We start from the raw sequence: 23,727 nt of genomic DNA on the forward strand, positions 1-23,727 counted from the left end.
CCCAGATCCATTAGATCTGCAGTGCCTGGACATGGAGACAAGTCCTAGAATCAGAAAGGCATTGTTGCTGTTGTTCCCTTCATCTGAGGATCTCAGGGTGCTTCACAAGGTCTTCTAGTGCTACAAGGCTAGGGAGGGAGTTGCTGCTCAGCACAGAGTAGCAACAAAATCTGCCAAATAAGACGACTGATTTTTTCAAAACTTAGGAATGTGTTGACATCAGCCTTTTGACTCAAACCAGTATTTATGCCAAGCTAGACATGTAAGAATGAAAATGTTTCAGAATTTTCACATTTTTTGATATACAAATTACAGGATTAGCTCAAACTGTTGCATAAAATCAATGGGCACAAGCCAGCGAAAGTGAATAGCTTTCAACTATTGATTTCAACAGAGACAATTTAAGCACTTGCTTAACGCTCCTGTTAAAAACAATGGGGTGCAATTGGCTGGATTGTGCCCTTAAAAAAAAGGAACATTTCAAACAGAACTTACTATTTTTCTGCAAAATTATTCTCAATTAAAATTTGAACTGATCCTGTAATTAAAGCATTACTTAAACTGAAATTCCAGCCTAACCTCCAGTCGTGTTCATGGGTGGCTGCAAGATACAGAGAAGTGGGTGGATCCAAAGAAAACTAAACACTCTGCATTGCCATAAAAGGGATGAAAGAGAAAGATGCAGTGCATGCAACCTAAGGAATTTATCATGTAGTTGTTAAGTAAGATTCTTGTGCATATTCACTTCGGACTATCCATCTGCAAAGGAAACTGGAGGAGAGAGCTGGTTTGGACAAAATGCTTCGTGTCACATAAAGGCTCCCAGGAACCAAGCCCATCCGTACATGACGTCTGAAGAGAGTGCAAGCACAGTAGATCAGCACAATGTAGACATAACAAATTCAGTAAAACGATATTGCTTTCTTTTGTTACTGTTCTTTCTCACTGCCAGCTTAATATGATAGGTTATGGCACTTGTCTGTGTGGGAGCTGGAGAGAAAATCTGTCACTTGGGCTTAAATGTCAGCTCCGATTTTATTTATTTTTATGACTACAGGGATATCTTTTTAACTCTTTCTGTGACAAAGTGAGATAGTGTTGCATTCTGCACCTCAGGCAGGTTCTCACTGATTGGAGGCCCAAGCATGTGTTATAATCCAACCCATTTTTGCTTAGCTACTTCATTCATTCCAGTAATCTCTGGAAGGCAAAGAGGGTTTGCTGGCCCTTGAGACATTCTATAGCAATGTGCCTCCATAGGACATGGCAGTCCAGAATGGTATAAGAGCACTTCATTAATCCCAAAAGCAGCCAAGAGGCTGAGTTTGCTTCCCACTTGAGTAAAATCCTGGGCTTCTGTGAAAATGTCGTTATTCAAAGAAAAGCAAGTGGCTGGCATATGCACTGCGTATATACCATTTGTTTTGCATCAACTGCTTCTTTCTGTCTCTCTAGAAAAGAGCTGTGGATGTTTAGCTTAAAGGAGAAAAGACCACCAAGATGCAGAGCAATAGCCATCTGAAGGGATGCCGCAAAAATGGAGTAAATTTGTTTTCTGTGGTTCCAGAAGGTAGCACCTGAAATAACACGTTCAAATTGCAAGATGGGGAATTTGGAGTGTGTTTTTCATAGGTACTATGAACATCACACCCTCTGGTCATTTATATTCCCCTTCCCCCAGATCAGCCCACTCAGAGAGAGGGGTCAGAAAGAGAGAAAGACTCTTCCAACTTCCACTCTAGGAATGTTTTAAGTAACCATCCTCACTACCTCATGACCAAGGGGGGAGTGAGGTAGAGGCTCAGAGGCTTCATGGGTGTCAGGGAAAGACCTCAAGAGTGCCATAGCATCCACATGCACCACATTGCCACCAGGTCTATAGAATATCTCAAGAGCCAGGAAACCCTCTTTGTCTTCACCTAGCATCCATTAGAACCACTGTAGGGACACTCAAGAATCTAACTCAAATTGAAAAATGAAGGATTCTGAAGCAGGTTGGGTTCTGTAGCTATACACTGCTCTTCCCTGTTCACAGTTTAAGGAATCAAAACCTCTCTCCTTTATATTACAGACCAACAGGCCTTGGGTGGTTACACGAGGAATCAGTGTACCATTTGGCCTTCTCTCATGCTATGTGTGCCATGTATGTGTATTCATCATGAGGGGTAGAAATTTCCATGTCCATTGAGGCCTTCACATTACAAATTTCAGTCAAAGCCAATTTCAGTTTCACTTGTGAAGTCTAACTAATCCCACTATCCCACAAGGGCAGTGCTTTTCTTTAGGGGGGTACTCAAGAGTATGCAGTACCAGCACCTTTTTTTGTTGTTGTTAAAAAGTGTGGCACTTACTGTAACAACTTCATGGTGAGTACCAGCACCTATTTTTCTAGCACTGCACAAGGGTATATGCCTGAGTACACAACTGGCTGCAATTGCAGAAGTGGCTCATATTGTTTCACTGCTTCTCATGCCATATCCAGCAAGGTGAGCCCTGGTCACAGAAGGATTTGGATCACAGTGCTGTGTCTGGTCTATTTTGTCTCATCCGCTGGAACCTTTGAGAATCTGAGTGAAGGGCTGTATGGAGAAACTGACGAAACTCATCTCTGTATGTAGCATTACTGGAAGAGCCAGGTAAAGGAAGAAGAAGAAAATAGAGACAATTTTTCTCTCTAATCTCTTTCACTTACAGTAGTCTTAAGTGTCACTTGCAACAATAGAAAGTAAACAGTTTTCTCACAGTAATGTGATTTTTCAAGTGAAGAGAGTTCTTTTAAAGCTTAACCCATAGATCACAAATCCAGACTAACAATGGTGCTTTGCAACATTTCCCCATTTAGCAAAGACGGGGCCACAGAGGTTAACACACTGCTGCAGTTTTTAAAAAGGAAAAGAAAGAAATGGGGACTGTTCTAAGAATAGAAAGAACAAGTATTGGCTTGGAGAACAGCCATGGGTTTGGGGCGCCTAAACAAAATCCAAGTCCAAATCTTACCCCAACCTTAGCACTTGTGGCTTCCTTTACAGAGCTACAATCCCCAGGGTTCCCTGAGAGGGGGAATTGATTTTAAAATCACTCTGAGCTCTGTAGCTCTGAGGGGAATAGGAGCCTTGTAACCACTCTTATTTGGGGGAAGCCATGACTCTTTAAAGTAGTGTCATTGCGCTATAAATGTATGGTGTGAACATGTCCATGGTGTGTATACGACTTACCAATATAGTGGTGGGAGCACACTGAAAGCAGAGTAAACATGACCTAACTAAATGTAATGCAGGACACATGACCCTCTCCATTACAAATCACACTAGACTCCAATGTATGGCTGGGGTACTGCATATTTGTAGTATTGTTATTATTTCATCTATGGATCACTTCCTCTGAAGCATCTCAACGCGACTTCACAATACAGTAAAAACATATATAAAACAATTGCCTATATAAAAACAGTTAAAACAACTGCATGTATAAATTCAATTAAAGCAATTACATATATAAAAACAGTTATTTTATTATTTTTACAATATTGAAAGTATCTGTTGTGGAAGGTTCTAGTGTAACTATTTTGTTGTTCTGCAAGTTTCTTTGTTTGTTTGTTTTTAACTTTTAGGAAGTTTGTTTTTACATGGTACCATCCATTCTATGACCTCAGCCTTCTGCCACCTCATTTCTATCTCATTAGCCTTTGCTTGTCCTCAATGAAGTAATCACGTCACCAATTCCAGTTATATAATGACATCAGTTTCTTTCCTAGGCAGAAGAAGAGCTTTTTTGGAAAACAGTAAAGGACACCTGGCAGCAGCCAATCAGGGCCACAAAGATGTTCCGTTCTTGAATTCCACCAGTACCAGAATGTGCAGAAGGACCACACTTGCTCTCCAGCAACAGTTTTGCACACACAAATAAAAAACCACTGGGGATATTTTTCACAGAGGGAGCCAATGTTCATGAAAAGCACCCTTACCCGTTTCAGCCCAGCCTTAAAGAAGAAGAATCCTTGAATAATATCCTTCCTTAAAGCATCATATTCTCAGTTTGTCATCATATCTTAGCTTGTGTGGTAACCCCTCCAGGTGTATTTCTGAATAAAAGACAGCATTATACAATCCATAGCTCCCAGAGGAAGGGAGAGAATCGTTTCCTTCCATTCTTTCTTGGATGCCCTAGTTTGCCATATAATAGCAATAATCAGTATCGCTTTGTGATATATTCAGAGCAGCTTTAGAGATTGATTAAGAGCTTCAGCTTCACTTCAGCTTTAATCAAAGCTAGCAGATGTTTATTGCTTTTGTGTACTACAAATCAATAGAGCTTATGCCTTACATATACCTTTAAAATAGTTTTCTATACACCACAAGCCCTGCAAAGCTGCAAGCAGAAATTACAGTGTGCAATTATGTCGTATAGAACCAGTGGAGAGTAGTTATTACCCGCCTGCTAAAAATAATGGCACTTGCTCACATTACTTTTCAGATGTAACTAGTTTCTAGTTGCTTATTTGTCACAGGTTCCAGGCATAAAAATAAATGCAGTTCTTTGCAGTTTTGTACCTACAGATACACAGGATGCATTGGCCAATATGCCACTTCCCACCATGTAGAAGCTAAGTATGAACGCAGAAAATTGCTAGGCAGGATCTTATCAAGAATTGTCTCCAAAGGGATCGCAGTGCCAGAAAGAAAATGACAATTATCTTCCCCCAAAAAAGAGAGAGGCAGTTTGGGGATTCTTTGCTTGCACTGGAAGCTTCTGCAAATGCAGTATTAGGCAGCTAAAGATTGACTTATTCCCTGAAACACAAGTGCTTGTATCCATTACACACTTGTTAACTTACAGAATAGGGGTATTGACCAGAAGACTGCCAAGGGCCAATTTAGACATTGCAAGTGTTCAATAGGGCTGCAAGTAGGGTCACCATGTTTCTGTTTGCAAACCTCTTGCACTTCTAAACTGCTGCATGCCAGGCAGAAATTAAGTGTTTACTATTCCTTCCATGGAGATGCAACAATGGGTATAGCATCACCTATTAAATTTCTACCTGAAGTGCAGCCATTGCTGCAAATTAGATGTCACAAGCTGGAAGAGGCTTCCTCTCTGTTCATATGGTCATCTCCTTGGCTTTCATCTTTGAAATCTTGTTGGGGGGGGGGTTTTCACTGCCTTGGCAATCCCTAAGCTAAGAACTCATAGATCTACCAATCAGAGTAGGGTGCAAAAGGCCAACAAAATTAAAGGACAGGATTCCTCTGCAAACTTTCAGTACTGAACAGAGCTCTCGGCATTTACTCCCAGTTTGCTTTCTTCATCTCAGCAGTATAGGTGGGGGAAAGTCATTTTCTTATTGCTTTTATTAAACAGTTGGGAGTTAGGAACCCTCACTGATCTACTACAAGAGGAATACCAATTGATCCCAATTGACCTTCTGCCCACCCTTGCCCCAAGCTTGCCACAGAAGATGCTAGGCCGCCACTTTCAGATTGCATTGCGTATACAGATTGCATATCACTGCAAAGCATTCTAGGAAGCAGTTCTTCAATCACACAATGTTTCACTGATGCCACCGTCGCAATGAGCACTTGAGTAGTTTGTATTGTTGGGCTGGGCTAGCCTTGATGTGATTTCTAAGCATGCTAGAATCCTGTCCCCTCTCTTTGTAAAAATTACCTACTATTCCCAGCTGTCTATGCCAACTTGGAGGAAAATCATATGTAATAGGGATGGAGGTCTATATATTTATTCTTGGTTTAGGGGAAAGAAAGAGAAAACTCGCATACATAGAAGGGAAGGAACAATTTCAGGGGTAGTTTTTTCTAGGAGATGGTTAGGATATCAGCAATGAGAGGAAAGCAGAAGGAGCATTTAGGAGAGGAAAATGAAAATAGAATTGAATAAATATTGACTGTATGGCTAGGTATGGCCACAGATTTATTTTCTGAATTAGGCTGAACATATAATATATAAATGGTTACAGAAGCATTTGCTGAAATTTCTGGTGACAGCCAGCTTGAAATGTACCAGATAGTAGGCTGCACCATCTAAAAATGAGAAGTGGAAATTACTATATCAGTGAAGATGACAGCATAGTGAAATGCAGCTATGAACTTCCAGTCTATTTGTACAACTCCATCCTCCCTCTCCCCACCCCCCTTTCTTTTTTCTTTCTGTTTTCTTCTCCCCCTAATGCCTCAACAAATAAAACGGATTTGTAAAAACGTTACATGGAAGAAGAAGAAGAAGAAAAAAATACGAGGCACTACACTTCTGTAAAACAAGAAAATCCTTAATAAAAAATATTTAAAAAATAAAAAATAAAAACTGGTATATTTAATGTTTGTAATGGGTTATTTCAGGGTGGGAGAGAGAAAATGTTGGAATATTGCATTGGTTTGTGTGTGTGTGTGTGTGTGAGAGAGAGAGAGAGAGAGAGAGAGAGATTCAACAATTTATATCTTTATATTTATGTTTATACCTTCAGAAAGAAATGGAGGCAGAGAGAGAGGGACTGGGGTTGTATGTAGCTAAAATCAGAATAGGCCTACTGAAATTCATAGGCATGCCGAACTTTAATTACAAATCGGTCGACTCTTGAGTAGAAGTTAGGTAGGCACACCTATGTGTGTTGCAGGCTGTTTCATTAAAAAATTGGAAAATTCAATTTTCCTTTCCTGTTCCTGTGCAGTTTCTTTTTCATGTCGCTGACCACTGGAAGCATTCTTAGGGAGTCTAAAAGCAGAAACAGTCTTTGATGTTCCTTGCTTACAATATGCAGATAAGGCATTCTTATTAACTCAGTTTCAGGGTTGTTGCTGGGGTTTTTCCTTCATAGGTATAAGTGCTGGGATGTTATTTGCAAACAGGCAAGGTAATTACCATCCAGCAGGGTCCAATTGTTTTCAATTAAAAGCCTAAATGAAGTCTTTAGGTTTTAATACCATTGTGGCCATCTGCTTTCACTGAAGTTCATCACTCAACCTGTGAGCAAAAGCGAAGGCCATATCTGAATGCTGCTTAATTAGAAAGGCAACTCTTTGCTTTAACTTTGGCCCAGGGTTTGTTTTTAAGTGAAAGCAAAACTAACAGGGAGTGGTGTTTTGTCCAACACTCGGAAGGAAGAAGGTTCAATTCCTGATTCAGTTCAGTTTTATTCTTACTTTGCAAGAGAAATCCAGCCCAACAATAAGAAAGTGATTTCCACTTTCCCTGTTTCCAATTTGCACCTTTCCGCATTCTGGGAAAGATAATAATAATAATAATAATAATAATAATAATAATAATACAGTGTAATGTCAAAAGTCCAGCACTATCAACCACAAGCCTGCCCAACCATTGCTATTTCAGGGCATGCTGGGAAATTAAAATGGCAGAAGGCTTCCCAGACACCATCCATTAAAGCCACTACTAGGTAATCAGGCAGGCTGAAGAGCCAAAGCAGACATCAGTGTTGGTGAGGCCAAGGCACACATCAACATCAGTGGGCCCTGCCAGAGTGCTGAGGGCCCCGCAATTACCCCTGGGTGCTGGGTGTTGGGTGCCAGAGTTGGACCTATAAGAAGCTCAGAATCAGAAGCTTTGGATTTTTTTCAGACAGTGAATCAGTTATTTCATACAGAGGAATGAACTTTCATTTACTGGGAGGGAACAAGGCAAAAGAAATCTAATAAATAAGGATGGCTAATATTATCTAGAGTCTATCTCATGTAAGGAAATAACACTGAACTCTTCAGTAGTGCCACATGATCCTAAAGTCTGCCCGGCAGCTACTTGGAAGACAGCATTTAGCCTGATGGCATTTTGTGGAATATACTCCATATGGATGCATTGCATTGTGCATCGACAATCTGTGGTTTTGGACAAATACTAAAAACTGTTATTTTTAGGCAAGCCCTCAGGGAATAGCAATGCAGTACACTTCTGAAAACCTATTGTTATGTATCACAAACGGAGAGAAGTCTGTTACGCTCAGGTCCTGCTTCTCAGCTTCCCACAGGCATCTGGTTGGTCCCTGTGAGAACAGGATGCTGGACTAGATGGGCCACTGGCTTCATTCAGCAGGACCCTCCCTATGTTATTAAATATACCACTTTGCAACTTTGATGTTACCCATTTATGCCTTTCTGTAAAGAAAAGAAATATCCCAATAAAGTTTACGCGAATTCAATTGTTACATATATATAAATGTTTATTTTCTGAGCTATATCTGTTAAAAAAATGTCTTTCTTTATATTTCTATGACAATGTGACAGTCTGCATATTTTTTCTAAGCCTGCATAATGAAATTTTCCTTTTGGTGGTTTTCATTTTGAACTCCCCCCCCCCCCAACTGATGAAAATTAAGATACAGTTGTACCTCGAGTTAAGTACTTCATTCGTTCCGGAGGTCCGTTCTTAACCTGAAACTGTTCTTAACCTGAAGCACCACTTTAGCTAATGGGGCCGCCTGCTGCTGCCGTGCTGCCGGAGCACGATTTCTGTTCTCATCCTGAAGCAAAGTTCTTAACCTGAAGCACTATTTCTGGGTTAGCGGAGTCTGTAACCTGAAGCGTATGTAACCCGAGGTACCACTGTATACTTGGGGACCTTACAGTGCAACAGCTTGTAACTCCGTATCTAAGACTGTGGATAGTTTTTAACTATTGTTTTAGTGGAACTGTGAGCCACTGTCGGGATGCAGTGAACTGTCACTTATCTTTCCTGAGGCAGTGATCCAGCGTGGCAACTGTCTCTGGCACCCATTACTGACATCTTGCAAGACCACGAGAAATCTGGAAGCATCAAGAGCCACCAGGACGTTCCATGACAGTGGGGTCAGCTACTGTCCTGGGAGCTTGGCCAGGAAGCCAGGAGGGACACGGAGAAAGGAGAGATGAGGAGGATAATAGAGAGGAGAGGAGTGTGTAAATGGGTAGCAAGTAGAGAAAGGTAAAGATGTCAGTTTCGCTTTCTCATTTTTCCATTCTTAAGTTCATCTTGCTCAGTATTGCATTTAGCCTATTCTGGACCAATGGGTTGGCTCAAGCCCCATCTGCAGCATAACAACTCTCAGCACCCTTAACAGACTACAGTTCCCAGGGTTCTTTGGTATGGTACTGCTTTCAGACTGTAGTCTGTTAAGGGTGCTGAGAGTTGTTAGAAGACACCTATTCCCCTCACAGAGCTGCAATTTTGAGAGTTACCTGGGAAGAGGGGTTGAACGTTAAACCACGCTGAGAACTGTAGCTCTGTGAGGGGAGCAAGGAGAGAAGGCTTTGCATAGATAGTGTAGATGGGGCCTCAGTAGAAGGCAGCTTCCATGTCCCTGTGCCACAAATTTGCATAAGATTTGGCAGAGCTGATTTATATGTACAGATGTGAATTTAGAACTAATCACTAGAGTCTAAAACAAAAAAAAAAGTGCATTTCTCCACAGCGAAGAAGACTGCCTTACTCTGCTACCTGTTGGGGGCAACTTCAAGGCCCCCCCCCCCATTCTCTTTTCTTATGATTCTTGATCTTTAAATCAGGCTTGGCTGGGACAGCCCTTCAAATCAAAGGCTCCTTCTAATCATAGAACTGGAGAGCTGGAAGAGATCTTGTCCAGTGGAAGCCCTTCCAAAAGTAATTTCGGATATGTGGCATCCTACATATGGAGAAGTTTGAAGGGAATTGCTTTGCAATATTGTGACTTCATAGCAGGGGTGTGCACAGAACACTCCAGCAGCTGCAATTCCACTAGGCAAATTTGCTTTGTGCTTGAAAAATGCTTACATGTGCACACACACACACACATGCAAAATCTTGTCACTGAGATAATATCATTATAAAAAGAGACAAGGTCAAACGTTTTGTTTTCATTGGCTTGGGTTTAAGGTACAAATCCTGCATAACCTGTTTTCATTTTCTTCAAATTATTACTACACACTGACCTGACCATAGAATGCAAAAGCTAAGAAATGATTACTACTACAGAGAGAGAGAGAGAGAGAGAGAGAGAGAGAGAGAAATTGAGCTAAATCATGGGTAGGCAAACTAAGGCCAGGGGGCCGGATCCAGCCCAATCACCTTCTAAATCTAGCCCACAGACGGTCCGGGAATCAGTGTGTTTTTACATGAGTAGAATGTGCCCTTTTATTTAACATGCATCTCGAGGTTATTTGTGGGACCTGCCTGGTGTTTTTACATGAGTAGAATATGTGCTTTTATTTAAAATGCATCTCTGGGTTATTTGTGGGGCATAGGAATTCATTCATTTCCCCCCAAAATATAGTCCGGGCCCCCCACAGTGGACTGGCCCCTGCTGAAAAAGTTTGCTTGACCCCTGAGCTAAATGCATTGCGAGTACTTTGAATAGTGAAAACATCCCCTAACCATTGCAAATACAGCCCAATTTATTTCCATATCAGTTGCTTCTAAAAGGAAAGATAACCTATGTCCTAAATACATAATTACACACCAGACTCCAGCAGTCACCCTGGGAGAAGCATTCAAGTCTAACCAATATGCATTTTGAAAAACAAGTCCAAACAAGTGTTGAGCAAATATTCCTTGCATGATGCAAGCTTTGGAAGAGTGCCTTCATACTGTTTCACATTTATTTATTTAAGAACAGCATTTCAAAAAATCTTTGCCCAGTTCTTTTTCTTTTTTAAAAAGATATCATAGAGAAAACTTGCAGTCCAGTCCCTTGGACATAAACCCCGTTAAGCTAAATGAAGCAAACTCTCAGAACTGCGTATAGGATTGCAACCCAAGTTAAGTACTACAGTCCCCATTCATTTTAATGGATGAGCTTTGTATTTGCACAACTCTCTCCTATCAATATTAGTGAGGACTTAAAAGTGCTGGTGTTTGGCTGGATCATGCCCTTTTTGTGGTTAATAATGCAGTAGATAAAAAGGAACAGTTCTAGGCATAAGCTTCAATAAGAGTGTTAAACAAATGATCGCTCAGGTGTGCTCTGAAGACTGCTTTCTCTTATGAGAGCCTCCTTGGCCATTAGATTATCTGGGGTGGGGTTTTCAGGTTGCCTTCCTTGGACTGAGCAAGGCCAGCATTCACAAGAAGCAGGGGACTTTTAGTGGTGGCACCTTTCTTGTGGAATGCCTACCACATTAGCCCCCTTCACACCTTACTTGTGTGAGAAGGGCACCATGCAACTACGGAGGACCAGGACTGCATCCCTGACCTACCCCTTGGTATAAGGCAATTTCCTATGTTTCAGTTTTTTTAAAAAAAAGGTTTAGAACACTCCTGACTTAAACCAAAAACCTCCACATTTTTAGTCTGAATTGCATTCAATAGAATTTACTCAGTAAGTCTATTTAGGATTGCAACCCTAATTATGGGCTCTACCTAATTATGCACCAGCATGGTTCACCAGTGCAACAGGACTTCAGTTTCCTTTCCTCCCCCGCACAAATCTGCTTTGGAGGGGCCCCTAATCCCCCCATAGCTGATTTTGAGGGTGCACAGGGATGGGGAGCTGGAAGGAAGATGAAGCTCTATCACATGCATGGAAATCCACTCTGCTAGTGGAGCTGTGGCAATGGATACAATCCTACCAGGGTATATATAGAATAATAGATACTTAAAATTCTGTATTGTAAATACCAAGTCGCTTCCCTATTTTAAAGGTGTACAAAATTTCGTTTCATTCCTAGCTCGCATGGCTGGCTCTTGGGGTGAGCCTCGACCAGCTGTAAGGTTTAGCCTAGTGGCACCTCTGGCACCCAGCACACCTCCCTTTTGCTTACGGCATAATTTAATCTGGATTATGTGAGCTAATTGGATGATACGGACTAATTGGATTAGTGGAGTACCTAGCAAATCACATTAGAAATTGTTAACATTCTTCCATTTCTCAGCAGGAGGAACAGCTACTAACTGGGCTTCCTGGAAATATCTGCAGTCTGATTATTTTTGGGAAATGATACCATTTAAATCATGCGTTGCCACCAACACCACGAGGACTCTGAACCAAGCAAGGCTTGCCTATTGCTGGGCATGAAACGGGACTCATGGAGCTGAGGAGCTGACTGGGCTGGAGCCTACCCGTTTAATAGTTGCATGCAATGTGTTCCACAAATGGAAAGATACCCCAGAAATGGAAGAGTCTAAACAGGTTTTCCAATATCAGATTGCGAGTTTCAAAATTGGACTTTCAGGAGAGAATATTCAAAAGTGCATTTAAAACGTTTTGCTTTGTATTTAACATTATTGGATATTTCATGTTTAAATCTTCCAGTTACAGTGCAAATCTATACATGCCTACTCAGAAGCAATTTCCATCATAAGGAACATTGGAAGTGGCCTTGTATTGAGTCAGTCCCTTGGTCCATCTAGCTCTGCATGGCCAACATTGACTGGCAGCAGGTTTTTGACAGGGGGTCTCTCCTAGCCCTTTCTGGGATTGAACCTGGAACCTTCTGCATGCAAAGGAAGTGCTCTACCCCTCAGCTATGACCCTTACCTGAATGGGACATTCGAATGGGATTACTCTCAGTTAAGCGGGTTTAGAATCATAGAATCATAGAGTTGGAAGAGACCACAAGGGCCATCGAGTCCAACCCCCTGCCAAGAAGATGTCCGGGATTGTACTGAGGAGGAGGAGGAATGGTGGAGCTCTCCCACTCCCCTTCTCCTGTAGCTTCCAGAGAGGATGAAGGCAGTCTTGAGTTACAGTAGAGCTTTGAGGATGATAGCAGCTCAGAGACAGGCAAACAGCAGAGTGTTAGGAGGAGGAGGCAGAGCAGCCAGCTGACACGTCACTGGAGAGCATAACCGATCCCCCTTCTCCCAAAACGTGGGGTTTGTTAAGGGTGCTAGAACACAGAAGACAGAGATGATTGTCCACGGACAGATGCCGTAGAAGCAGATGTTGTTGCTAGAGAGGGAAGGGGGAGGAGCTCAGTGCGAGCAACTCCGTTATGGAGGAATGACAGGAATTCTTTGTCTTTTACTGTGATGACTGAATAAATCATACATAAGAACTTTCTTGTTTCCTCCCTGCCTTTTGGTGCCATTGGGGGAAAGGAGAGGATTCCTCAAGCCTGACAGAATAGTGTAATCTAAACCGCACATTGAAAGGCGACTGAGGGTCAGTAGGAAGCAACGTAAGTGCTGCTCCAGAGCAGTGTCAGATGTTTGACGGCAGAATGACACTTACACCATCAGAAGTCCTCTGCTCCACAAGCTGGTGAAAAGTTCCACCAGTGTAGATGTTCTGCCATTGGAGCGGGGGGGGGGGAGGAGTGCAGCGGGATCATGGCAGATGCAGGCATGGATTCACCACATCCAATAGCCCTTCATCGTTTATATTGTTACAAGCCCCCCATTCCAGTGCCTGCTCTGGAACTGGTTTCCTTGAATTGAAAGTCACTGGGACTTATGGCCTTAAGGTTTTAATTACACATTTGTCTACCCCAGGCATAGGCAACCTCGGCCGTCCAGACATTTTGGGACTACAATTCCCATCATCCTTGGCCACTGGTCCTGTTAGCTAGGGATCATGGGAGTTGTAGTCCCAAAACATCTGGAGGGCCAAGGTTGCCTATGCCTGGTCTACAGTGAGCATAAAATGGAAAGTTCACAGCTTTAGCACATCCTACTCTCCCATTAGGTTTCTAAGAGTTGCCAATGCCACAGCAGTCTATTGTTCTCTTTCACACAACAGATACCTTGATGGCATCATCTACTGCCAAGAGAGGGGAGATGACCAAGGCATGACCCTTTCCAGAAGTGCCTACAGTCATTTAGTTTCTATATACAGGTAGGTAGCCATGTTGGTCTGCCGTAGTCAAAACAAAACAAAATAAATAAAATAAAATAAAAAATTCCTTCCAGCAGCACCTTAGAGACCAACTAAGTAAGTTATTGGTATGAGCTTTCGTGTGCATGCACACTTCTTCAGATACCAAGTTTCTATAGCAACTCATCACCCGTACCTGACCCTCTCTTTAGTTTTACAAAGGCCTAGTCTCCCAACAAAAGGGAATCTGCCAAACTTCTCCATCCCATTTGACCTATTGGGCAGTCTCTTTTCATGGTCAGGGCTATAGGGTTGGCAGGGGGGGTCCCAGAAACTGATTTAGTCCAACCTTGGTCTTATTACAATATTTTAGAGCGTAGGTGAGTGTCAAAGCTCATCTTTGCAGCAAGTTGTCTAAGCCAGGACTTGTTTTCATTTTGCATTCCAAACTCTGCACAAATGTGATTGGCAATGTTTTATATAATCACCTGTCTTTGAAGCAATGCTGCTGTACTGCAGCAAATCTTTTCTTCTTCTTTGCTGAAACATGCAGATAATAAGCAAGTGAAAAATAAGATACTCCCCCAAACTAGTTGTGATTCTTCTTGTCTCTTTTTGGTAAATAGCCTGCAATTTACAAAAGAAAAAGAAAAAGTAAGCAGGTAACAAAGAAATACAGCAGTACAATACAAACTCCCTGATGCCTATGCTGGATCACAGATGGTTACCTGCTTTTCTTTGAAATGTGTGCATTTTTTTCCTTGTGAAACTCTTAGGTTCCATTATTATTAGGCTTTGCCATTTTATATAGAATCCAACATAACAGGACTGACAATACTAGCAAAGCCCAGACCTTGGAATATACAAAATGAATAATGGGGGAGAAATGATATTGGTTTATCAGTTTATATTTGTCTACAGTAGTAGTAATAAAATATCTATCTTATTGCTACCTGCAACAGTAGAATGGTGTCCTTTTGTGCTCTTGGTTATAGACTATTTCAGTGAATAGTGATAAAGCCAAAATAGACATCAGAATGCTTAAGCCCCATTTTTCTTCTCTCTCTCTCTTTTTAAAAAGTATGTTTACAGCTTTTCTCTCTTTATTCTTGTGGACATTGCAGCATTTCCTTTCAGAATAAGGCCATTGCGAAGGAGAGGGAAAATCCTGTTTAGCTCTGGTTAATAGATGGTTATTGAAATTAGATGGCTCTGAAGGGCACATCTCAAAATAGACATTCTAGAGCTGGCAACTCTAGGAAAAGGGCACCACAGTGATCAAAGGGCTCGGGCCACTCCCCTTTGAGGAAAGTTTCAATGTCTGAGGCCTTTTGGTTTAGAAAAAATGTGAGTAAGTGGGTGCATAATGGAGGTAAGATTATTCACAGAGTGGTTAGAGTAGCTAGAGAGATTCCCACCCCCCCTCATAATACTAGAACCTGGAGTCATCCAATGAAACAAAAGTGAGTTCTCAGAAGGTATGCATTGTTAATATACTGTGCCTAAAATTATACCTAAAGAACAGAAAGCTTTGCCTACCAGAGTCCAAGGTAATATTCCTGCTCCTCATAAACAGCCTTCATACTGGGGTTTATTAGAATGGATTCATTGGTTCCTAAGTGGGCAGGTATCACAGGTGTATCATAGAGGGGGCACCAAGCCTGCAGCTTGTATTAGGTGCCAGGGAACCCAATTTAAAAAATACAAAAGATTATGCATCACCAATAAGGACAAAAGAAGTGAATGGGGGAAATTATTGGGTGGTGGGACAATTTAGTTTTAAAAACTAGAAAATGATCCTTGGTCACTGATTGTGAATATGTATTTGTTCATGCCCGTGGAGTGACCGAGTTGCATTGAAGAACACTTAGAATATGGAAATGTCACTGGATTACTATAATGCATTGTGCACAGGGCTGCCTTGAAAACAGTTTGGAAACATAATTCGGTCTACAATAGAGCAGCGAGATTGCTAGCAGTACATGAGCATATAATGCCACTGCTTTATCATCTGCATTGGCTTCTAGTCATGTAATATGTTGGTTTAAATTCCTAAATAATGTGGGGCCTAGTTACCCAAAGAATCACTTCCACTGCAGGACAACTTGAGTTCAAGTAACGCTGCAAGGAATAAATGTGTCACCTGACACGTCGTGGTGACATCATGTGACTGGCAAGTGTGTGGCCCCACCAACTTTTCAAAATTCCAACTGATGGGGGTGCTAAGGATCAATCTACACTACAGGCTGAAAAGTTTCAGCACCCCACCCCCCCATAAGCATTTCTGGATATATGGACCCAGTGCTTTTTTTCTTTTAAAAAAATGTTTACGGGTGCTCTCATTTTCCTACTCATTTTGAAATACAGCCCCTCAATGAGACCAAACTTAGAATCAAAAAATGTTTAGGGGTATGCATACCCAGGGGCATAGCAAGGGGGTTGCGTTCCGCCCCAGGTGTCACCCTTGAAGGGGGTGACAAATGGCACACCACGGGGGTTGGCACTTACTGCAGGGCCTGGCCTGCAGTGCGCCTGATCCACATATCTCTCCTGGGCATCCACTAGGCAGGCTCTGCGGGCAGCTCACCGCACTGCCCCCCACCCCCGCCGCTCTGGGTGTCAGAGCAGCTAGCTATGCCCCTGTTCATACCGCTGCATAACCCCCATAAAAAAAGCACTGTATGGGCCACATCCACAAATTACATTAAAAGCATTCATTTGTAGTCTTGGTTTCGTCCAAATATCCTGGGACCGGTAGTTTCTAAAGATGCTGAGCATTGTTAGGAGACCCCTGTTCCCCTCACAGAGCTACAATTTAGAGTAGTTTAGCAATCAATCCTTCTTCCCAAGAAACTCTGGGAATTGTAGCTCTGTGAGGGGAATAGGAATTTGTAACAATGTTCAGCATCCTTAGCAAACTACAGTTCCCAGGATGCTTTGGGGGGGAACCATGACTTAAAAAGGTATCAGAATGCTTTAAGCATAAGGGGTGGGTGTAACCAGAGTTCACTCAATTAAATAATACTTTCGTAGGAATGTACCTTAGAAATAAAGACATTGTGTGGAGACAATTGGAAATTGCAGAGTTTGGAGAAAATTAAGGACAAAGTGCGAGACTGGTTACATTACGCTCAGATTAATGAAGTTTTTAAAAATGACAAAAAGTTAGGGTTCCAGGTGGAGAAATCGAAATTGGAAACAGAACTGTTAGAACCTAAGACTAAGATACTTTCAAGAATGTACAACTTGCTGTTAAAATGGAACACACAAGATGAAATGGTTAAATCGGCTATGATAAAGTGGGCACAGGATATAGGGCATAATATTATGTTTGAGGACTGGGAAAGGTTGTGGACCATTGGGTTGAACTTCACTGCATGTAATGCTTTGAAGGAAAATGTAATGAAAATGATATATAGATGGTACATGACCCCAGTTAAACTTGCCAAAATATACCATTTGTCTGATAACAAATGTTGGAAATGTAAAGAAAATGATGGAACATTCTTTCACCTCTGGTGGACTTGCCCAAGAGTGAAGGCCTTTTGGGAAACGATATATAATGAGTTGAAAAGGGTATTTAAGTATACCTTTACTAAGAAACCAGAGGCCTTCCTTTTGGGTATTGTCGACCAGAAGGTGTTAAAGAAGGACCGAACATTTTTTATGTATGCAACAACGGCAGCAAGGATACTCATCGCTAAGCACTGGAAAACTCAAGATCTACCCACACTGGAAGAGTGGCAGATGCAACTGATAGACTATATGGAACTAGCCGAGATGACCGGCAGAATCCGAGACCTGGGAGAAGAGAAGGTTGAAGAAGATTGGAAAAAATTTAAGACTTATTTAAAAAAGTATTGCAATTTGGTTGAATGTTAAGATGGAGGCTAGATTATAAATAATTGACCACCACTAAACTAGATGCAATTAGGATGATAAGTGAGATTGAGGGGAAACTTTAAACCTTTGGGAGAACCATTAGATTATACTCTAAATGAATGGGACATAAGAATGTAAACAGGATGATAAATTGCGGGGAAGAATTGACAAAGATGCAAGTGGGAGCGGAAGACGTGAGGGAGTCTAAAGAAGTTAAGAAGTTATGTTATTATATATGTTACATTGTTTATTATATTTGCATTTATGTTTAAAAATTTCAATAAAAATTGATTTAAAAAAAAAAAGAAATAAAGACATTGTGGTTGTTTTGCTTCCATGAAAGCAGTTTAGTACATCTTTGCAAATAACAACATATACTATATCAAAAATGCTAAAACTCTGGTTCCAGCAAATTACACAGCTAGTTAAATCTTAATTTCAATAATGCTCTAAAGCACCACTAATAAATCTTTGAGCTCTTGCCTTCGTTTCATACACAGAACACCAAATAAGATGCAGCATAATATGGAATTTGTAAGTCTATTATTTTTCTGTTTGAGCTTAACCATGGCACCCAACAAGTGCGACTGCCCCCGTCATTTCCAGTCCCTTCCTTGGTAGCACAGAACTATCAAGCAAGCTCCACGTGATCTGAAAGTCAAGCTCTGCTCTCATTTCCATGCATGTAGAAGCTTGGTGCAACTGGAGTCTGCTTTCAGAAGAGTTACACAACTTCATAATCGTATAAACAAGCACGGAATATAGCCCCACAGGTTGTAAATCTGAACTTCAGCATACACCCATGAAAGGAAAAAGCCAGGAAATTGTTTTCACAATCAGCCTGGTTCTTGGGAAAGCATCTAGTATAAATATTTTAGTGCAATAATAAATGGAGGAGCATTTGTAGAAGAAACCTTGCAGAATGCATATTACCTTCTTCCTTTAAAAAAAACAAACCACTGGTGGCTTTTAGCAACATTCTCCTATTTCACAGCAAGGTGTTTGGGAGTCGCATAGGTCCCTTGCGATACTTGACCTAACTGACAACAGGCACTCACCATCTTTAGAAATGTGCCACCAGAGCTCCATTCCATTCTTTCAATTGGTTCTTTGTGTGGCAAATATACCACATTCAAAGGCCAAGCGATTCGGAAGCAGATGCCATAAATAATTTAGGTTGCAATCCTATACTGACCCAGGCATAAATCGCATCAAACTCAATGGGGCTGACTTCCTGGCAGACATATCTACCCTTGCGCTGTGCCAGATGTGCTCTTCATGGCCTGTTTCCTCCTCCTAATTTCCAGGCAGGTTCTCTGGATGTCCGGACATCAGAACAAAATGAGATATTTGATCCTGGGAGGCGTTCAGGAAACTGAACTGGCAGGATCCATTAGAGGGAAGATGGGGAACTTCAGGCCCTGGACATCTCTGTCTGGCGCTTGCGACTCTCCTCATACTGTGCTGCCTCCTCAAGCTACACCAACTCTGCCCCAACCATGCCATTCATCAGCCTTGCTGCATGCCCCTCCATGAGGGCTTTTGCATGGGGAGCCTATGTCAGTGAAACAGGCTCCTAGCTTCAGATTTTATCCTGAAACATGTGGGGAACCTGGAGACATGCAGCAATGGAGATGAAGCTAAAGGCACAGGCTGGCAGCCCCTTTGGACTTGTGTTGTACCTTCATTAGAGGAACAGTTTTAATTCTCCTTATCATTTTAAGCTTGTCCTAGGGCTGAACTCTGTCTAAGCAGAAAGGCAAGGTGAAGAAGAGAGAAGAAAGCAGAAAATGGAGGGTGGTATTTTCTGAGCTGCTTTGTAATATCCAAAATGGCACTTGTGTGTCTTCCCCTGAAGTGGAATGTGCAAAGTATCTCTAAATTTGGAGCTTGTGTTTCTCATGGCAGGGGTTCTGCTTCATTACAAAGAAGAGAACAAGAAGCACAAGTCACTTAGTCATCATGTTCCCTTACAATTGGTGTGGAGATGCAGAAGGATTATGTTCCCTCCTGTTCTTAACAAACCAACTGCCCTTCTATGCTTTTCTGTAACAATAGCTTGCCATTACAGTCAAACTGGGGATGGCTATGGTTAGCGCTGACCATGACAGCACTAAAACCATGGATTGGAACCATGACTTGTAATTTGGTTCTCATCAATCCTGGCCATAGCCAAGCAAAGTTAGCCCTGCTGTGGATGCAAAAGCGTCTATAGCTGCAGCCAATCAGAGAAGGGAATGTGGGGTGTGCATTCCTAATCTCCAAACCATGGCTTGAGGTGACATTTGATCCAGACCACAGTCTTCTCATATGAGAATTGCCAGGTCAGGCACATCACAGACCCTGAAATTTCAAGGCCCAAACTTGAGGCCTATGGGCGATCCATGGTGATGTCATAGGGAACAGGCCCTAGTGATGTCATGCAGCCTGGTGTTTGTTTCTCTGCCTCCCTCTCACCACTGAGTCCTGGAAATTGATATCAATTGGTAAAGGGGAGGAGGCAGGACACACACACCCCGAGTCAATGAAATAATAATAATAAGCCATTCTTGTCCACCTGGGGATTCACGTTTTCCCACCTACTACCTGGAGAGAGCCAGGTAAACCCAAATACTTTCGGTTAGCCCTGGAGCATTTGAATGACTACTTCAACCATTCTTCAGCTCCCTTTTTTCAGAGCGCTGTTTGAAAACACCCACAAAGCCAAGCAAGGAAGAAAAATGTTACAAGCCACACTGGCATTTAAACAACGTAACAACTGTAATGACAAGAAGCAAATCCTCATTTGAGTTTCTTCCCCTTGTAGGAAAATGAGTTTCAATAATTAATGACCCTTCCAGACAACTGTTATTGGAGCAAACATCATTTGTCAAGAATGAGGTACATCTTAGAGTCAGTCATACTCAGTAGTATGGGCAGCAGAGCTGTGGCCAATTATTTATTTACCAACTTGGTATGTTAACGGGAGGCTAGATTTAGCATGGGGAGGAAACAAAACAGAGAGTTCACTGAACCGCTGAATATCTCTCTCTCTCTCTCTCTCTCTCTCTCTCTCCCTCACACACACACACACACACACACACATATCTATTCTAACTTGATTCATCAAGACTGCAAATTCCTTGTTCTTGGCGTAATAAATTCACCAAAGCAGTGAAATGGGTAGTGACTCCATGTAAAGTTATCACTAGGGTTCTTTATTCTGAATACTGGAGGCAAATGAAAGTTCTGAATCCGAATGAATGCTTTGGAAAAGTATGAGACATGGCCGCTATGACAAAGTTGATTCATAGACCCATGGTGCTGGGAGGCATCTTGGAGGCCACCTGATCCATCTCTTGCTCAGTGAAGGATAAACAATTCAGGATGCAGTTACAGCATCACTAGCAGAAGGTGGTGACTGTCCACCTCTGCTTAAGAACATCCTACAAATGGCAACCATTTGTGCTCATCCTGCCCTCTGGAAACAAGAGAGAGCAAGTCTACTCCATCTTCTGCATGACAGTCCTTCTGATATTTGAAGACAGCTATCATATCCAGCACCATACCATAATCTTTTCTTCTCCAGGCTAAACATACTCATATCTTTCAAACATTATTCACGGGACTTGGTTTAAATACTCTGCGCCAAATACTCATCAGATGATGATGCCATCAGCATCACCCTCTTGTGGACATGCTGCAGTTGGCCAATGTCCTTCTGAAAATGTGGCATCCAGGGGCAGAGCCTGACCCAGTGCAGAACAGAATGGAAGTATTCCTTCTTATGCTCCTGTTAATGCAGCCTAAGATTGCATTAGAGCAGGCATCCCCAACCTGCAACCCTCCAGATGTTTTGGCCTACAACTCCCATGATCCCTAGCTAACAGGACCAGTGGTCAGGGATGATGGGAATTGTAGTCCAAAACATCTGGAGGGCTGAAGGTTGGGGGTGCCTTCATTAGAGTGTTGTTCTTTTTAGCAGCTAGCTCATGATCAGGGTGACACCTAGATCCTTTCCTCATGCACTGCTCTGAAGCCAGATCTCTCCCATGATGTCCACAAGATACGTTGTTTATATTTTATTATATTTCAGGCTATATAGTCTTAAACAAAATAGAAATGGCCTTACTGGGTACATAAAAGTCCCTAAATAAAATAACTAGGCCAGCCACAATAAATGGGATAGTATTGAAAATGTCTTCACAATTTGGATTCAGTTGTGAGTTGCAAACCTGAAATGGTAATAGAAATCCATCCTTCAATTCAAGTGGCATGCTTCACCACCTCCAAAATTCCTTATTATACAAATTAGACACACCAATATATGAATAGCATAGAATTTGCCTATTACATTTTGATACCTGTAAAAATAAAATTAAAAAAACAACCTCTCACACAGTCCCAGATATGTGAGATGCACACTTACTCACCTGTGGTGACTAACTCGATGATTTGCATACCTGGAGAAGTTAAGCATCTCTGTCTAGAAAGAGCCTTCAAGGATAAAACCATCCTTCGGGGAAAATCTTAGGAACAGTTAAGCCTAAGAAGGAGGTGTGGGATGATATGTGTCACATTTTTAATTAGGAGTTCAGTCCCAATCTTAATTTGCATTTGTAGAGATGATATTCTCCAGAGGGATGGGGAAATAAATGTTTGGGGAAAGGTGGTATAAAATGCTATGTGTGCTTCATATGGGGGGGGGGAGTTTTCAGTATTTGTCCCAATTTGAAAGAAGAATGTCTTTGTGCTCAAGACCTTCAATTGAGGGTGCATTTTATAGCATTTGAGTAGGAATGGAGAGATTCATATGGTGTTTCTCATCCACACTTTGTCTGCTGCCATGCTGTCCTCCCACCAGTAATCTTTACCATTTCTATGGGATTTGTCTTGAAATACAATGTTTTACCATTCTTACCCTGTTTTATCTGCCCAGCAGTTGGGCATTACAGAATGAACAATAACCTGCTATCAGGAGCCACTGATTGGCAGCGCAAGTGACCAGCAGCTATTGCTGTGCATCCACAGTTCAACTCACAGCTGCCCTTGTGTAGTGAGCCTCCAAGGCTGCAGTGCAGAACATCTTCCTGGGTAAAAATAGTTCCTGGGTACTGAATTGGCTCTGCCCACCCAAGCTGGGCAATGGGGCTTCTCGGAGTAGGAAGGGCTATACAGATTTCCTCTTTGGGTTAGAACTTTCCAGGCAACAATTGCCTTGCTAGCTTTGGTATGTTCCTTGGCACTGACTTCTAGCTGGCCATTGGCGTGATGCCTTACTCAGCTTTAACAGCTGCCAATGACGTAGCTCTGACACTTGCCCACAGTCACTTGCTCAGCTGAGCAGGAAGGTGAATCTGAGTCTCAAGCCAGGAAGCTTCCTCCTTGACCCAACAGGAGTGATCCATAAACAACTCACTGCGTCAGGGCCCACTGACATTAATGGGTGTTGTCGGGCCTTTGTCCTTCAGTTTCATTGACTTTGCTGGATAATGTATGGGTGTAATCTTCCATGGTTTGTGCTCAGGGTTATGATACTCACTGGGTGACCTTGGACTTGTCACAGTCTCTCAGGCTAGCCTACCTCACAAGATTCTTGTGAGTATAAAATGAGAAGGAAGAGGGCCACCTTGATCTCCTTGGAGAAGAGATGGGATATAATAAATGCAATAATAAATGCAATAAAATAAAACCTGCTACTGGAGGTGGTGCAAAATCTGACCCCCCACTTCCCACTTTTGCCTACACAAGTGAGAGAAAACCAAGGACATGGGACATAGGTATAGAGGGACGAAGAAAGAGTGATGGTTGCTCTGAGCCAAGGCTCCTCTGCCCAGTGACACTTGCATAACTCAAAACTCTGATGAATGGAGCCATGAAAGTGTACAGGGACATAGAGAGCTTTCTCACTCTCTTTCTGCTTTGAACATGATGATGAGCCTTCCTGAGAATCTGTGACAAGCATGTCCTGGGCAAGGTGGTAAAAAATAAATAATTGTTCTCCTACAAGGTAATAACTTGGCAACTAAGAGATAATGAGAAGCCCTGGCTGTAATTGAGCCTAAGCAGCTATTGCAATGAAATGACTAGGAACCGAGTCTCATTACAAGTGGCTGCATGTTCGGTGCTCCTGAAGCCTCGCT

The 23,727-nt window shown here is 42.1% G+C and overlaps 1 protein-coding gene across 1 annotated transcript in view; it reads right to left on the reverse strand.

Moving 5' to 3' along the window:
* Positions 1–22,105, reverse strand: part of LOC307213777 (uncharacterized protein) — a 93,386-nt gene extending 71,281 nt beyond the window's left edge. The window contains exons 1-2 of the mRNA XM_079971957.1: positions 22,048–22,105; positions 14,212–14,350 (exon numbers count right to left, since the gene is read on the reverse strand). Of these exons, the coding sequence (XP_079828083.1) occupies positions 14,212–14,350; positions 22,048–22,064 (156 nt within the window). The 5' untranslated portion in view covers positions 22,065–22,105. The remainder of the gene's footprint in view (positions 1–14,211; positions 14,351–22,047) is intronic.
* Between the last annotated feature and the right edge of the window lie 1,622 nt (positions 22,106–23,727).

This window comes from Podarcis cretensis (genome assembly GCF_951804945.1).
Source record: "Podarcis cretensis genome assembly, chromosome: 3".
NCBI classification, from domain to species: domain Eukaryota; kingdom Metazoa; phylum Chordata; class Lepidosauria; order Squamata; family Lacertidae; genus Podarcis; species Podarcis cretensis.